We start from the raw sequence: 18,092 nt of genomic DNA on the forward strand, positions 1-18,092 counted from the left end.
TATTCGGAGGCTGTTCACATAAACAAGAGCCCCCAGATCATCATAGTAACTGAACATAGTAGAAACCATTCAGTATTTTCTACTTTGAAGATGCTTGGTCATTATAAATTCTCTCAAATTTCTGTTTGGAAGGTGGAGTGAATTAATTTGCTAAAAAAGCATTAGCTTTACTATAGACCTAACTGACCACTGTATTTTCAGTGTTTGCAATCATGCCTGTGTTTTCTTGTGAAGAACACTTGAATTACAACATGAAAGTAGTTCTGTTTGTATAAGCTGTTGTATTTAGCTGTATTTGCAGTGAACTTGTTATATTGTCATTATACAGAATAAGTAAAAGGTGTTTTTGAATAAAACCATTCATTTCAGGTGAGGGTGGCAAGAATTCAGCAGATAGAGAAGGATATTCTTCGTATACGACAGCTCCTGCAATCACAAGCAGCAGAAGCAGAGGTTAGTGAACCTTCTTTTGTTTCTGATATGTTTCTATTAAAAAAAAAAAACAAAAAAAAAACCACATTTGAATAAGCTGTTGGATAGGATTACTTTCAGAAGCTAGTGATCTCAGTTACTGAACTAGTCAATGTACATTGTCAGTTACTTGTTCTCTCACCTCTGAACTGAGGGAGAAATACTGGAGTTACTCTTCATGCTGATATTGAGTCCTACAAAGTCCTACTAGCACTTCCAGTTCAAAGACAGAAGTACAGTGTGTTATAAACACTTTGTCTTAGTTTCATCAAGTAATTAAAACCATCAGATGTACACACCTTTCTGAATAGGAATTTCTGATAAACCAGGCTTGCTTATTTTTTGAGAGAGAGAAGAAAAAAATAAGAAGGAATATAGCTTTTGCCTGGTTTCTTAGAAGCCTTGAATATTTTTAGCACTTGAGTATTGAGCTCTATATTAACAAGTACCAAATAAAGTTTCTTCTGAACAACAAAGTCAATAGTAGTAATTGCTGTTATCAAAAAAACAGCATTAGTAGTAGACATTCGCTTACAAGAAATGGAGTTGAACTGGTAGATTACTTATAATTTTTATGTTGGACATGAATATTATTTTTATTTATTTTCACCCAAAAAAAACAATATGGTCAAGTCCTTCTGTACTTGCAAATGTCTTGGAATATAGAGATTTTTCCTTTCTTCTGATAGTGCACACTGCAAAATTATGAAACATGATAGTTGTTGACTTCAGAAACATTTAAAGCACAGAGACAAGATTTAGAGCTTACCTCAGTCTTGGTATAGTAGGCACATATTTAACCATTTTGCAACTACAAAAGCAAACAAACATGCTTTATAACTTCGAAGCTTATAATTACTTTTGCAGTGTGATGTCTGAATTCAGAAATAACAGATGACTGTAAGCACAAAAATCAAGTTCCAGAATAAGTTCTGTTTAACACTGTGGACCTGTGCACTATTCATTCTGTGACTGTTGTGTCACTCTCCACCATGCGTAGATACTACAGGATCTGTTGTTGTATATGTTCTTTGATTCTTAAATGATGTGATTGGTTTAAATATTTTCTCCCACCAGTCCTACCTTTGGTGTTAAAAGGTAATACACAGAGGCAGCATACTAGCATACTATCCTTGCTTCACTGCCTGCATACTATACTATATTACATATATATCACAGAATCATAGATTATGCTATGGTATTAGGCTTGTACTGTTCTTCATATACTAATCCCTAGTCTGTTTGAGATTAATATTTTTTTATTTACATTAAGGCTGTGTCTGTACACATCAAATTAATTTAAATCATCCATGTTTGTATGTGTGCATACACTTTTTCTTATAATACATACGTATAATATAAAATATACTTTAATTACATTAATTTGATATATATTTATATGAAGGAATCAGCTTTCAGTAAATACCTGCTATTTGCTACCTGCATTACTATTAATGTCATTAGGCCAGTTTTCTGTAGCTAAAGAAATAAAAAAAACCTTTGGCATGAACTTACAGATTTGACGTTCAGGTCCCATGGATGAATCATGTGACAGTAACACGGGTGTGTATCTTTGTGCATGTTGTGAGTGCACACTGCATTTAAAACATGATTGGCTGTGCTTCTAGCTGTTTAAGATGATCTTACCATTATGAATGAAATTGGATGTTATAATGATCACTTTTTATACTGGCATATTCTTGAGGTTTTTAGGGGGAATGGAATGCCACCTCTTTCATAAACAGCATGTAGTAAATGACTTATATCGATGATAAGAGAGAAACAGAATACTGAGGGGAGTTTGGCTTTAAGTTGGAAAGGATGAAATGTCTCCCTGTTTGTGCTCTAGGTACATCAAAGCTTTTTAATAAACACTCCACCATCAGCACTCAAAGAAAGTGTGCCCCTAATTCAGGGCTATTGTTGGAAGAATAATGCTGTCCCCTAGGGGTAACCCAGTGCCTTGCTAATGAATGCTTCTGCTTTTGACCTCTGTGTACATTGAATACCACTTAAGTCATTGTTATCTAATGACTAGAAAATTCTGTCCTTACTTACAGAGGAAGCTTAGATGCAGATTTTATGTCAGACTCACCATTACACTTCACTCAAGACTGAAAATACTGTGAGATAGTCATCGTATGCTGTATTCAGCACATTTTACAGCAAGGCCTGATCTTGACTGAGTTCTTACTCTTGTATTGGGAACCAAAATGTCTTTAGTCATTTTATGAACATAAATAACAATAAAATTTTGTGCATACTGGCAAAGATGTTGAGGTTTTAAATGAAAAATTCAGTTAAAACAACAGGAAAACTGACTCAAAACATATTTCATGAGTTTTCCCTTAAGGACTACTCATTTTCCATAACTAAATATACAGTTTAAGAAAAATATTATCTGTCATTATTTTCAGTTTTCTTATGTAGTTCCTTGTGTTCTTCAACAGGTCTTCTTCCATTAGTTCAGTGTATGTGTATTTCAGTTTGCAATGTTTGTCCTGAAAATTTAATTAGTTACTGGTTTCTGAAACTGTTCAGTGCTAAATATTTTCTGGGTTTGATAAACTTGTGTCTGCAAACAAGTGAAGGGGTATGCTGGTGATACTGTATGTGTTTGATCACCACATGCCTAAGGAAGCTAACATTTTTAATGCAACTAAGAAAGTTTCAGTGTGCGCAGGCTGAAGAAAAGTATGTTTTTGCTAAAAATTAGAGAGAAGTTTTCATAAAGTATGGCAGACTGCAGGCTGCCCAAAAACATTTTAGGAGCCTGTAGTAGCTGAATTTAGTATAGCAAATTTAGTTAAACAAATGAAAGGGACATGTGTATGGTAGTAGCCTCTGAGTATGAAAAAGGTGGTTTTACATCAAAATTAATTTTATAAAAATAATCTTGTTTTTGAGGTAAGGCAATACGTTTTCAACTCTGGACTTCATTAAGGACGGGCTTACATGCCGTTTTGAAAAGCCTGAACATGTTAAGCATACTAGTGGGTGATGCTGGATACTTCACATACTGAACAAAGCCCAGTTATTTTATTTGCTTTTTAAAGGAACTGTATTTAGTGGCCTGGTTTTGGTGTTGATTTGCTGATATATCGTGGTGGGAGATTTATAAAAATTTAATTGGTATCAAGCCAGTTATTCATGCTTGCTGTTAAAATTCAGATTGACCTTCTTTTCACACAGAAATTGTTTGTCTTACAATGTAAGCTTAATTTAACCGTGCTGGCTGTAGTCTCCAGTATGTGCACAGATCACGTGACAGTGCAGGGAAGACAGCTGTTCGCTCCAATTCTGTTACATTTCTGATAGCGACATGAGCACAGCTGGTGGAAAATGGTGTTTCTGTGTCTCACAGCAAATCCTTTGTCTTGCAGGGCTGTAATCCTCAGAGGACACGCTTTACTTTTATCGTGCAGTTTTTCTAAGACAGTCAATCTCGGCTGTTAATTATTGAAATGAGGTGTCGTGAAATAGGAAACCCTGTTTTGTGTCTTTGTGAAGATGCAGCATTGTTGATTCACAATCTAGAGAGCACTGAATGATTGCATATTACATTTCTCTATATGAATTCATAAACTGTTACATTGACAGAGAGCACCTCAAGGCAAGCATGATGCAGGTTCCCATGATACAGAGAGGCAGAGCGAAGGTCAAGGAGCACCAGAAATCAGTATGTCAACGAGCAATACTGGTCAGGTAAATTGATCTGTTTATTGACGTATTCTGGAAATGCACAATTATGTATTTTTATATACCTTACAGTGTTTGCATGCCTGCATATTTTAAAAAAAATTTATGAATTTCTTCATTGCATCTCAAACTGAGTAATTTTGTATTTAGTTGAAGGAAATGTTTTTTATAAGATGAAATACAAGTATTTCATAATGCAGGAAATGGTTTTCTTTGGTTTAAATAATTAATTAGCCAAATACTAAGAAAAAATGTGACTACAGAGAATGTTATTTTATTGTAGCTGAACTGTAACATTAGCAGTATGATTTAATTATGAGAAATTGTCCAATTTTTACATTAGAAGTAATTATTATAGCATGAGTGATTTTAAATAGAAGAGTCAAATGCAAGCTTATTATAAGTGTTCCTTTAATACTATTTTAGATTAAACTTTGAAACAGTAGTATCCATGAAATAATCTGAAATGTGCTAAAGAGTTGTTTGAATACTTCTCAATGGTCAATCACTGCTTTTCCTTTTATTAGTTAAATACATTTCAAGAATTATTTTGAGGGTTGCGCTAAATTATTTTTGTATTTTTAAAAGAAATATCACAGCTTCCTTCTGTGGATAAAAATATTTATTTACCATGCAGTAATGTTCATTCAATTCATAATTTCTAACTGTAGGTGAGACATTCCCAATTGCAATTTGGATTTTCAGACTTTACCCTTAAAGTTTAATAGTTGAATCCATATGCAAAATATTTTTGCTACTTTAGAGAAATAGAGTTTCTTAAGTAAATTCTTAAATAAAGAATTTCTTAAAGTATTGTGCACCAGGAGATTTACCAGTAAGAATATAAATTTTGCTTTGGCTAGAATATTTCATCTGATTAAACATTAAGCACAGGTCATATTTTTGCTTTTGAAATATAGTTGATAGCCATTTAGAATTAACTTCTGTCAGCCATATCTGAGCAATTGCTCGGGGCTTTGACTTTAATTCTTAGGACAGCGTTATTGTTTGGAGAAAAGAAATAGTTCAGCACAAGTTGGAGGTTAAAAGCATAATGTATTTAAATAATTGATGCACTGTGGGTGCATCATCAATCTTTATAGCGTGAATAGGGAGTTATTTGTTGTATTTTGGCAGACTCTTTCAAGTGGAGGATTCATTCATTCTTCATTTGAGGTCCTGCGTTTGTGATTTTATCAATTTTCAGCTTTGCTTTATAAAAATAGTTAAAGTATGTACCCTTTCCTCCTGGAGGATGATAGATATAGGGATCAGAATCTGTATTCTAAGAGACATCTGGGGATTATTTACTTCCAGTACAAGTCCAGAGGGAGGAGGCTTAATGGATTGTGCATAATGTTTATTTCTGATAAACCAGCTCAATGTACTTTGTTTTGTTGAGCAGTCACTACTAAGCAGAACCCAAGAAATTTAAACCAAATTATTTGGGTCTAATTATTTTTGAAGTCATATAGTCAGCATTACTTGAAATACTGCCAATAGAAGCTGGGATTTTTCAGGATTCAGTCATGTCCTTTTCTGTACCATCCTCCAAGTATCTTCTTTTCCATTACACTGTCTTGGCACTGAAGTTAAATTTTTGTTTTCCTTTGCAAGCTTTATGAAGGAAATCAGCTATGTTGCTTACTTCATAAAGAAAATGTGCCACAAAGCAGAAAAAATGCTTGGTACTTTTTTCAGTCAACCAAGTAATGTTAAAACAAACTTCATTAAAATTGTTATTTTATGTGTGACCTTTTATGTGTCACTGACATGGTCTTCTGATATGGATGATTTTTTATACTTGTGAAGATTCTGTGATTACTTAACAGTCCGTGTTTAAAAAGACAATATAAAGTAATTTTTCAACTTTAGGATTTTTTTTTTGGGGGGGGGGGGGGAAAGAGGGGAGGCAGGCGGGGGGAGCAAACATGATTCCAAGTAAATATTTATCAGCATCTGTTTTCATCATGGTGAGTAACGCATTCACCTGGGTGTGCACAACAAATGAAGAACTTTTAGAAAATGTTCTTCCTTCTGTTAGAGGGAAAACGACATGACTTCTGTACAGCGAAAAGCGGCACATACAGAAAGATCTGGGCTTGGGTCAACACAGCACTGAGAAGACTTAAATCTTGTAAGGCATTCTTCTCAGTTGCAACAAAAGATGAATTTCACCAGTAAATAACTGAATGGAACAGTGTTCTCTTAAAGTGTTGGCTACTCAGATATTTATTTTAGTTTCCCATACTGAATGAGGAGGGAGTGGCATCAGGAAATTTCGCAAATAGGAAGAAGAGACAAAGAAAGAGCAACAACAAAGACAAAAAGTAAAGAGTGAGTAGGTATTAGCGGTGAGAAAGAAAAAATGAAAAAACACAAAATAGATTAAAAGGGCAAATATGCTTATAGCAGGTCTTCCTACAGTAGGTAGGGACATGCCATTTGTGATATTTTTTAGGAAAACAGCAGGAAATTGTATCATTACTTTATAGCTTTTTATTAAAAAAATAAAAGTTTAATCCATTTATATTTTGTTTTTGATACAGACAAATTTAAGTGTGGTTACTCCTTGTTCAGATGAATCTCTTGTCAGTTCTTGCTTATCTGATTGTGTTATAGAGATGTATGTTTAGTCCTATGCAATGTATAATCCGACATAAATGTAGAGTCAACCATTTTTCTCTCCTTAAAATTATAATTCAGCTTGTTGCAAAATCCTCCTTTTTCTCAATAAAAATAGTGATTATAAATGAATTATAAAAGCATTGCCAGGGCAGTCCCAGGTGTTTACACAGACTGAGCGAAGAACCCCTTGAGAGCAGAATCACAGAATCACAGAATTGTAGGGGTTGGAAGGGACCTCTAGAGATCATCGAGTCCAACCCCCCTGCCAAAGCAGGTGCCCTACGCCACGTCACACAGGTAGGCGTCCAGGCGGGTCTTGAATATCTCCAGAGAAGGAGACTCCACCACCTCCCTGGGCAGCCTGTTCCAGTGCTCCGTCACCCTCACCGTAAAGAAGTTCTTGTGCACACTCATGCAGAACTTCCTATGCTGAAGTTTCAGCCCATTTCCCCTAGTCCTGTCCCCATGCACTACTGAAAAGAGATCAGCCTTGCCACTATGGCTCCCACACCTCAGGTATTTGTAAACCTGGATCAAGTCCCCTCTCAGCCTTCTTTTCTCAAGGCTGAACAGACCCAGTTCACTACGTCTCTCCTCACAGGGGAGATGGTCCAGGCCCTTCACCATCTTTGTGGCCCTCCGCTGGACTCTTTCCAAGAGATCCCTGTCTTTTTTGTACTGGGGAGCCCAGAACTGAACACAGTATTCCAGATGAGGCCTCACCAGGTCAGAGCAGAGGGGATCACCTCCCTCGACCTGCTGGCCACGCTCTTTTTAATGCACCTCAGAATGCCATTGGTCTTTTTGGCTACAAGGGCACACTGCTGGCTCATGGCCAGCCTGTCATCCACCAGGACACCCAGGTCCCTCTCAGCAGAGCTCCTCTCCAGCAGGTCATCCCCCAGCCTGTACTGGTGCATGCAATTATTTCTACCCAGGTGCAAGACTCTACACTTGCTTTTGTTAAACCTCATCCGGTTTCTTACTGCCCAGCTCTCCAGCCTGTCCAGGTCTCACTGAATGGCAGCACAGCCTTCAGGCGTGTCAGCCGATCCTCCCAGCTTCGTGTCATCAGCAAACTTGCTGAGGGTGGTCACTATCCCCTCATCAAGGTCATTGATGAAGATGTTGAACAAGACCGGGCCCAGTACAGACCCCTGGGGGACACCCCAGTCACAGGTCTCCAGCCAGACACCACACCGCCAACGACAACCCTCTGCACTCTGCCAGTCAGCCAATTCTCGGTCCACTTCACCGTCCACTCATCTATCCCACACTTCCTCAGCTTTGTTATAAGGATGTCATGGGGGACCGTATCAAAAGCCTTACTGAAATCAAGGTAGACTACATCTACCGCTCTCCCCCATCCACCCAGCTAGTGACATCTTCATAAAAGGTCACCAGGTTGGTCGAGCACGACCTCCCCTTGGTGAACCCATGCTGAGTACTCCTGATAACCTCCTTTTCTTCCAGTTGTCTGGAGATGGCATCCAGCACAAGCTGTTCCATCACCTTCCCTGGGACAGAGGTGAGGCTGGCTGGCCTATAATTACCCGGGTCTTCCTTCTTGCCCTTTTTGAAGACCGAAGTGACATTGGCTGTCCTCCAGTCTTCAGGCACCTCCCCAGTTCTCCAAGACCTCTGAAAGATTACAGAGAGTGGCTCAGCAAACACCTCCGCCAGCACTCTCAGCACCCACGGATGCACCCCATCAGGTCCCATGGATTTATGGACCTTAATGTTTCCTATGCACTCATGGACCACCTCTTCCCTGACTAAAGGGAAATCTCCCATTCCCCAGACTCTCTCATCAACCTCCAGGGTCTGGGATTCCTTAGGGAGAGCCCTTTCACTGAAGACAGAAGCAAAGAAGGCATTCAGTATTTCCGCCTTCTCAGCATCCCCCGTTACCAGAATGCCCCCCTCAGTATGGGGCCCACATTCTCCCTAGCCTTCCTTTTGCTGTTAACATACTTAAAAAAGCCTTTTTTGTTATCCTTTATCTCCTTAGCTAGATTCAACTCCAGGTGGGCTTTAGCCTTCCTGGTCGCATCTCTGCAGTCCCTGACTACATTCTTCCCAAGTGGCCAGACCCTTTTTCCACATATCGTGTACTTTCTTCTTTCTGTGGAGCTTGCACATGAGCTCCTTACTCATCCACGCAGGTCTCCTGGCACCTTTTCCTGATTTCTTAGTCACAGGGACACACCGATCCTGAGCTTGGAAGAAGAGCTGTTTAAAAGCTAACCAGCTCTCACAAGCCCCCTTGCCTTCTAGCAGTCCTGCAGGGAAGGACTTGGGGGTCCTGGTGGATGAGAACACGGTTGGCCTTCTGGGCTGCTTTAAGGAAAGGGTGGCCAGCAAGGAGAGGGAGGTGATTGCCCCCCTCTACGTAGCTCTTGTGAGGCCCCATCTGGACTACTATGTCCAGGCCTGGGGCCTCCAGTACAGGAAAGACACAGAGCTTTTGGAACAGGTGCATGGTTGGGCCAATAAGATGATCAGGGGGCTGGAGCACCTTTTGCATGAGGAAAGGTTGAGGGAACTGGGCTTGTTTAGCTTGGAGAAGAGAAGGCTGTAGGGAGATCTCATTGTGGCCTTCCAGTACTTGAAGGGAGCATATAAACAGGAGGGGGAACAGCAATTTATTAGGGTAGATAGTGATAGGACAAGAGGGAATGGTTTTAAACTGAGACATGGAGGTTTAGATTAGGTAATAGGAGGAATTTTTTCACTCAGAGGGTGGTGACACACTGGAACAGGTTGCCCATGGAGGTGGTGGATGGCCCATCCCTGGAGGGCTGGATGTGGCTCTGGGCAGCCTGGTCTAATGGTTGGCGACCCTGCACATAGCAGAGGGGCTGAAACTAAATGACCATTGTGGTCCTTTTCAACCCAGACCACTCTGTGATTCTGTGAATTCCACTGAAAGTAGAATCCCATTGAGAGTGAGTGTGGGAAGAAGCTGTAATAAAATCCAGCTTAACAGTGACATCTGTGTAGTGTCAGGGCAGCAAGGACCTAACTTAACCAAAATATACTGTGAATTCATAGCTGTAAATATTATTTCATGATCTAGTGCTGAAACAGAACGCAATAAGACAGTAGTTGGTTTTTTGTTTAGACTTTGTACTGTATTGAATTGTTGTTTTAATTTGTAGGGTTCTGCTGCTCGAATGGACCATGAGACAGCCAGTGTTATGAGCTCTAGTAATAACTACTCTGTACCTCGCAGACTGACAAGTCATCTGGGTACCAAGGTAACCGAAGATTACAAACCACAGGTCGCTAATGCTACATTTTTACTAATACAATAACCTCATTGTTTCTGGCATTAGTACTAATATTAGTTGAATAATCAATTCACATGTAGTAATTTTATGGAGATATAATTTTAAAATATTTTCTATCTTTTATATATATGCACAGATTTACTTTTTTTTTTAACTTGCTGACAGTGAATTAAGAGTTAATACAGTAAGGAAGAACCAATTGCTAGAAGTTCGTAGAGTATTTAAAAACTCCTTGATGTTGATCTGTACTCTATGATGAAAACTTTTAAATCAGTTCTTGAAATACTTTTCAGGGACCAAATTCACAAAACATAAGCAATTGCTAAGGAATTAAATAGACCAAAAATTGTAAAAAGTTATTTAAGACATTCACAGTGGCGTCTGTTTGCAACAGAGCATGTTCAGAAGTATATGTGCAGCATGAAAAAGAGATGGAAAAAAGCACAGATTTGTAGCACACAAGTTCATGAAACACTGGAGTTTGTGTCATCTCTGGACTCAGCAATAGTATGGGCGGGGTACTGAGCCCTGTCTTCCATGAGCCATTTTTCTTGACGTCATATTGATTACTTTGGGCCTTAAATATGTTGCTGTAATGTTGGAATTTCTGTCTTGCACTGTATGCATGCCACAGACGGGTGTGATGTTGGTTAGTCTGTTAACAAGTTTTCATTGCAAACTAGAATTTCCCGAAGCTGCAGATAGACGGAGAACCCTGAATGCATGGAAAGTGTAAAAAAACACATGCAAAGAAATGGATTGAACTTAGTGTGCTGTAGGATAAGAAAAGCTTAGTACTGATACGTGTGAACATGTATGTGGTAGAGATTCTAAATAGAGCAGTGTATTTACAGATGCAGAAAGAGATGTCTTCATGTGCAGTGTGTGTATACAGCGAAGGACAGAGAGAAAAACGTTTCATAGTTCTTCCTATCCTGTCTTTGCCACAACTCAGAGGTCAGATTTTGGTGGCTTCTTTAGCTTTATTCTCTGACAAAAGAATTATCTGTAAAATCTAAATTACTGTCGATTAAAGCTACCACTTGAAATACCTGTCAAAAGGCATACATACAGCAGTTTAAATTCACTGTCTTTTATGAATCCAAGCAGTTTGGTTTAATATTGCATATGAATTCTTCCAGACCAAGATTTTCCAAATCAGGATGCTATAATATATATGACATATGTAATTATAAGACATGGGATCAGTAGAGTTTCGCTGACATCAAGACTTCCATTGTTCCAGCAGTCTATTACAGGAGATACACCTTAGCAGATTTGCTGCGTAGTCTATTCATTGCCATACAATTTTTGTATAACTTCATGATTGTACTTACCCTCAGATACATTAGAATCTTTTGGGAAAGAACAAAGAAACAAAATAATTCATTGGTCTACTAACTGGTACAAAAATCTAACTTTCTGGAGAAAACTTGGTATAGCATTTCAAAGTATCATTTCTTAGTTAATACTTTCTAAAAAAATGCCCGTGGTTCCCTCTGATAGTTTCTTTATGTTGTGCTGTGATTTTGAATTTTGCTGTTTATCTTGGCTTTAGGAATTTGGATAGAGTTCAGGAGTTCTAGATAGTATCTCTGCCATCTTCTATGCTGTACTGTTCTACTAAAAGCGCACTGAAGGAACCAAATGCAATTCTCAGTGTAAATCTACTAATGAAGAAAACAGAGTGGGAAAGACAAATCAAACCATACATTGACCACAGATCAACAAAGGAATCCCTGAAGAATCAATCATATTTTTTAATGTGAAAGTTTGTTGTTTTGAGTTAAATGTGTACTGTTTGGTTTATATGGCTTTATTTAATTCTACAACTGCTTTGTACTTAGATGATATGTAGTAAATGAGCATTTGTTTCCTTCTCTGATTTCACCTCAGTAATCTTGAAGAAAGTTTTAATTTAATCCTCCAGTTTTGCTTTTGCTGTAAGCAATCCAGTCCATATGCAAGTCACTCATAACAAAAAATGGTTGATTAATTTGAAACAGTTTGAAGTTAAAAAACCCAAGGATATGTAGATGCGAGATATTTTACTACAGTGTAAAGCCAAAATTCATTTAATCACTCTTACCCTGTTGTGATACTTTTTTTAAAACGCCAACATAGCAAATAATTTTTCACTGAGGAGCAGTTCTACATGAAAGTGCCATTCATGCAGAACTTACTTTTTTAAGATGGAGTTAATTTTAAACATATTTTACATTTTCAAAGTAAAATATTTTTGTTATTGTTTATTTAATCATTTTGCACAGTGGAAAGTTAGAAGTCTTCACTGTTATTCTTGCAGACTAATACAGCTGCCTACAGTTAACACCAACTTGTTCTAGCTATTTAACCACAAAGTGAGATCTGTTAAGGTCATAGATGGTGAAGTAGTAATAGTACTTAATTATTTCTAAAGAAGCTCAGGCTCTTGCACCATTAAATCAGTAGTTTGGGGTTGTTTTCCTCATGTGTACCATTTGGATTTTACTTAAGCTTATTTTAATTTGTAGTTTTAAAATATAACCTTATTTTTAAAATCATTTGACCTACAGGTGGAAATGGTGTACTCATTGTTATCAATGCTTGGTACTCATGATAAAGATGACATGTCAAGAACATTGCTAGCAATGTCTAGCTCCCAAGACAGCTGCATAGCTATGCGTCAGTCTGGATGTCTTCCTCTCCTCATCCAGCTTTTACATGGCAACGATAAAGACTCTGTCTTGTTAGGGAACTCTCGTGGTAGTAAGGAGGCCCGTGCCAGAGCCAGTGCAGCGCTGCATAACATCATTCACTCCCAGCCTGATGATAAGCGAGGCAGACGGGAAATCCGCGTGCTCCATCTTTTGGAGCAGATCCGTGCTTACTGTGAAACGTGCTGGGAATGGCAGGAAGCGCATGAACAAGGCATGGACCAAGACAAAAACCCAAGTACGTTCTTCCAGCTTTATATGTTTTGATAAAACAATGAGTTTACAAAAGATACAGCTGATGGTAACTTCTTGGTAAATGTATGTAAGGTTTGTGAAATGTTTGGGTAAGAGCATATATACCATGTGCGACTGCATGTATAGTATAAATAGGCTTTTTAAATTGAGGTAGCATTAGCAAGTATCATTATGGATATGGAACTCTATTTATAAACTTGTTCTTTAAATCATGAGACACTCAGATGTGTTCTGAGTAATAACTAGTGCTTTTATTGATGGTCTGCGAATTAACAGTAAATTTCTATTTAATGCTACTTTATGTTTCAATGCATAGTGCAGTGTATCAAAATGAATAGATAATCCCACATTGTTCTTCATTCAGATGTGTTCAGGAGATACACACTTCACATAGGAGACAGTTAAAGACGGCAGTTCAAAGAAATATCATTCTAGGCAATATTATGTGAATTATTATTTTTAATGCTATATGTGAGAACTATTTCAGTATTAAAATACCATGGTAGTAGCAGTTTTCTCAGGACTTAACACCCAGAGAAACAGATTCATTTTAGATGCTGCATGATTTAATGCTGCTGGAATACTTAACCTTACTGATTTATTTTCAGTAAGTTTTTTTGTTTTTCAAAATTCAAAAGGTTTTCTTGTTGTTGTTTTACCAGAAGTTAGATTATGTGATGCATACCTTGATTCTTTCTAACTTCTTTTTCTGCACCAGCTGTATTTCTAGTATATGTATGTCTTCTTAGTTGAATATGGATTTATTCAGGCATCTTGTGTAAATGCTTTTATTAGCAATATTCCTAAGTATCTGTCTATTTGTGAATTAATAGGAAGAAACACAATCCAAACAACATCACAGTTGGTTTCTCTTTAAGTTTTGATTCTTTTTGAAAATCTTATAATCTAGACAAATTATACACTTAAAAGTACTAACTGCTCCCTATTTCTGGATCAGTGCCTGCACCAGTTGATCATCAGATCTGTCCTGCTGTATGTGTTTTAATGAAACTTTCGTTTGATGAAGAACACAGGCATGCTATGAATGAGCTTGGTAAGACCAAATGTATTTATCTGACTCCACTGAAATGCTTGCTAGAAATGCTGACATTCATTGCTTGCAAGGTTTATTTCAGAGAATATGTGACTTTGTTCTGCCATGGGTTCAAGCAAATCATCAGTTCATTTGTGACCTCAAAGTGGTTAATACGGGTTACCTTAGCTATTCCATCACCCAGTGGACAGGTTATCTTTCAGGTTATTCTTTTATTTGGCATGAACTCTGAATACTGGAAAAGTATTATTATCACAGGAGTTCTGGTGACTTTTAGAAGCACTGTGCTTACAGTGGAAGCCACTTTCTGAAGTATTTGTGTCCTAAGTAGATTCCTGTTCCGCTGCCTGAATTTTTTTATCATTGTCAATCAGTTCTGTGCATGGAGGTTTCCTTTGCAGCATCTATGTAAAAATATTATGTACTTTTTGCTCAGAAAATAGCATTCAGTAATAATGATTAATCGTATTCAGGTTTACTATATAAACTTCTATGTTACTGGCGTGAGGTCATCAGTTGCGACTTTAGCACAAATTAGAAGTATTTTTCTTCTTCATAAATACTTCTGTTCCCAGTTCCTCCCACCCAGATGACAATGTCCTGTTACCAAACCTTTTAGTTTGTACTAAACATAGAATTTGAGTTCCAGAATCATTTATTTAGAAGTTTATTTTATTTTCAGAGCCTTCTGTTTTTCAGATGTTTGAGATGTTACAGCATTCTTGATATCAGGACTGAAATGTGTTGTTTTTGTTGTTGTTGTTGTTGCTAATTTGGCTTCAAAGGAGGTTTGCAAGCCATTGCTGAACTTCTGCAAGTGGACTGTGAAATGTACGGACTTACAAATGACCATTACAGTGTTACATTGAGGAGGTATGCTGGAATGGCTCTGACAAACCTGACTTTTGGAGATGTAGCAAACAAGGTAAGAATCAAATATATAATAATTTCAGTTGATAGCTGTGCTTGAATTGCAGCTCTTGGGCAGGTGAAATCTTTGTGATGGGGTATTGGATTTAGGCTCCAGGGAGAAATTTCAAACAAAAACAACACCTGTGGTTTTGCTTCATAAACATTTCCCTGTCAGACCCCATTTTGTCTGACTGTGTCTCTGCTGCCATCTGTCAGATTTCAGCAACATGTAACAGAATATTGGAGGAAATATTCAGCCTCTATTGCCACACCACCAACATCTGTCTCTAGTGTCTGAGCCAACATAATAAAAAAGAAGCCATTGCTTCTGGAGTAGCCCTCATATATTTGCTGCCCAGCTGACAAGTAGTACAGTTCTAACGCATCATTCATTTTTAAAGAATTTTTAATTGCACTTTGTCACAGGGAATTTCTAATGTAAGCCTTACAGTTTTTCACTCATGCTTTAAAAGCTGTTCTTCAGATACCATAAATGTTGTGATTGTCCATTATTTTACCCAAGACATAGTAAAGAAGGCTTCTTAACTGGTAATGTTCCAGATCTGGTCCTAGACCTATTGTAAAAATTGTAAAATTTATCGCAGTTCTACCACTTAGGATTTTCAAGAACAGAAACTGAATTAGTTTTCAGTAGTTGTGGACCAAATACTTATTATTGGAAACAAATATTAATAAGCTCTTTTGCGCTTATAGATGATCAGCTTAAAATATCAAAGTCTTACGTACCAGTAAGCCACCTAATCTGTTATAAAACCTTTTTTTTTTTTTTTTCTTTCCTTTTTTTCTTTTTCCTTCTGATTTCTATCAGGCTACATTATGTTCAATGAAGGGCTGCATGAGGGCTCTTGTAGCCCAACTGAAGTCTGAAAGTGAAGATTTACAGCAGGTAACAATGAGATTAAATATTTTTTGTCTATTTCTGCTACTTTGCGGCACTTCGGTTTCATTACAGTATATTGAAAGACATTATTTCTGATCTCTTTTCTTAGTATTTACTTTCCTTCTACCTTTTTGGCCTTGCCGTCACTTCTGTTTGTACTTGAATTTTGTCTTTGTCATGAAGTAACTCTGGTACTGTCCACAGACAGCCTTCTTGTTTTTTTTCCCCACTTAGGTTCTCTCTTTGAAATTTGCTGCATTCATCCTAGCCTGATTTTTCAACTGTAATTGTTGTTCGTGCGTTGTCTTGTCTGCATAACAAACTTAGTACCTCTAATCATTCTGCAAATTATGAGATATAGTTCTTGCAGTAAAATGCCCACTTGTGGGTCATACTGTTTTTTCACCAACTTATATCCAACACATCAGCTGTAAAACTTCTATGACCGTGGTCTGTTGATGGAAGTCCAGTTTTCAAGACAAGTTTAAACTATCCTGGCTAAGGACTCCACCACTTCCTTGCGCAGCCCATTCCAATGCTTGGCCACCCTGCCTGTGAAAAATTTCTTCCAAATGTCCAATCTAAACACAGCTTGAGAGCATTATATATGCTTATATATGTATATATTAAATATGCATATAGCTGTGTAAGCGTATTTAGTAAAAAAAAATATATTTATATATATTTTTTTTCATATTTTGCAGGTCATTGCAAGTGTGTTGAGGAACTTGTCCTGGCGTGCAGATGTAAACAGTAAAAAGACACTACGAGAAGTTGGGAGTGTGAAAGCACTGATGGAATGTGCTTTAGAAGTTAAGAAGGTATTGTGTATAAGTGCCTATGAGATAAATTTTTGAGACAATACATTTAATTTACACAAAATAAATGTATTGTGGTCTTTTTTGAACAAAGCAGTATGTCATATGTTTAGGGTGTTTCAGGTAACTTCAGAGTTTAAGTTACCTAAAGTTCTGTTAGAACTGGTAAATAGAATTGCTTTGAGTTAATGGAGCATCGGATCATAAAATAATGCCATTACCTCAAAACTAGTAGTATTTCTGTAATTTTATTTTTTGATGATTGACAGTTTTTGCTCTTCAGTTTCATTGTTTCTTACAATTTTACAACTTAATAAAGCCTCTTCTGGTCTTATGGAACAGATAACTTCCACTTCTGTCATTTTCTAGATGTATTCTTGGTATCCAGACAAGGTTATATTCTATGCCAGAGTCCTCTGCTAGCTAATCTTCAAACCAGTTTACCATTACGGCAGCTAGCAAGTACTGTGGCTGATACTTAAAAAATTTCTGGCAAGCAATAAATCCATTGCTGAGGGAAGGAAGGAAGCAAACAGAAGTTTGCCTGTGCTGATGTATGCCTTGGTTGATAAGCTAATCAGCCCAGAAAACAGAAGTTGGAACATAACTAACTCATATTTGTGAGGGAAAAACCAGAGGAATAAGAGAGGCAGATATAGGAAAACAGAAGAAAATGTTAGGCATTAAGCATACAAGTGAGATTTCATCCAAACAAAAATCAAATTGTGCTGGTAACTGGAAAAACAAATACTAAAACAAATTCCATGGTCAGTGAATTTCATTTCATTGCAAATATGTGTTAGAATTAACGAGACTTTTTTTTTTTTTTAAATCTGTGGGCTATGTTCCTGCAGGTTCAGTGGGAATTACTACTTCAGTTTATTCTTGGTCTATCTTTGGATCAGTGGGAATTAGAAAGAGATTTGTGACAAACTCCTTGTAGCTGACTTCAGTATTTTTGAGGGCTTTTGATCAGAAGTTGAAAAACTTCTCTAATCCTGTCACTTCATTATTTTCCTAGGAATCAACCCTAAAAAGTGTCTTGAGTGCCTTATGGAATCTGTCGGCACATTGCACTGAGAACAAAGCTGATATATGTGCCGTTGATGGTGCTCTTGCATTTCTAGTTGGTACACTGACATACCGGAGCCAAACAAATACTCTTGCCATCATTGAAAGTGGAGGAGGAATATTAAGAAATGTTTCTAGCTTAATTGCTACTAATGAGGACCACAGGTGGGTATACAACTTCTAAAAGATTGTAGTGGTACTAAAAGCATGTTTACAAGGTAGTTCGTATGCCAAGTCTAAAAGTGAATGCGTGTAGAGTAATATAAAATACAGTAATATGTAGCGAATCAGCAG

At 37.4% G+C, this 18,092-nt stretch overlaps 1 protein-coding gene across 3 annotated transcripts in view; it reads left to right on the forward strand.

Moving 5' to 3' along the window:
- Window positions 1-18,092, forward strand: part of APC (APC regulator of WNT signaling pathway) — a 96,220-nt gene that overhangs the window by 64,710 nt on the left and 13,418 nt on the right. For 2 of the 3 annotated variants that reach the window (XM_072360559.1, XM_072360558.1), the window contains exons 7-15: window positions 370-453; window positions 4,072-4,176; window positions 9,960-10,082; window positions 12,647-13,025; window positions 14,001-14,096; window positions 14,882-15,021; window positions 15,838-15,915; window positions 16,614-16,730; window positions 17,749-17,963. In XM_072360559.1, coding sequence (XP_072216660.1) covers window positions 370-453; window positions 4,072-4,176; window positions 9,960-10,082; window positions 12,647-13,025; window positions 14,001-14,096; window positions 14,882-15,021; window positions 15,838-15,915; window positions 16,614-16,730; window positions 17,749-17,963 — 1,337 coding nt within the window. The remainder of the gene's footprint in view (window positions 1-369; window positions 454-4,071; window positions 4,177-9,959; window positions 10,083-12,646; window positions 13,026-14,000; window positions 14,097-14,881; window positions 15,022-15,837; window positions 15,916-16,613; window positions 16,731-17,748; window positions 17,964-18,092) is intronic. The other variant, XM_072360560.1, reaches the window with a different exon arrangement.

The sequence above is a fragment of the Excalfactoria chinensis genome, chromosome Z (assembly GCF_039878825.1).
Source record: "Excalfactoria chinensis isolate bCotChi1 chromosome Z, bCotChi1.hap2, whole genome shotgun sequence".
Classification (NCBI taxonomy): domain Eukaryota; kingdom Metazoa; phylum Chordata; class Aves; order Galliformes; family Phasianidae; genus Excalfactoria; species Excalfactoria chinensis.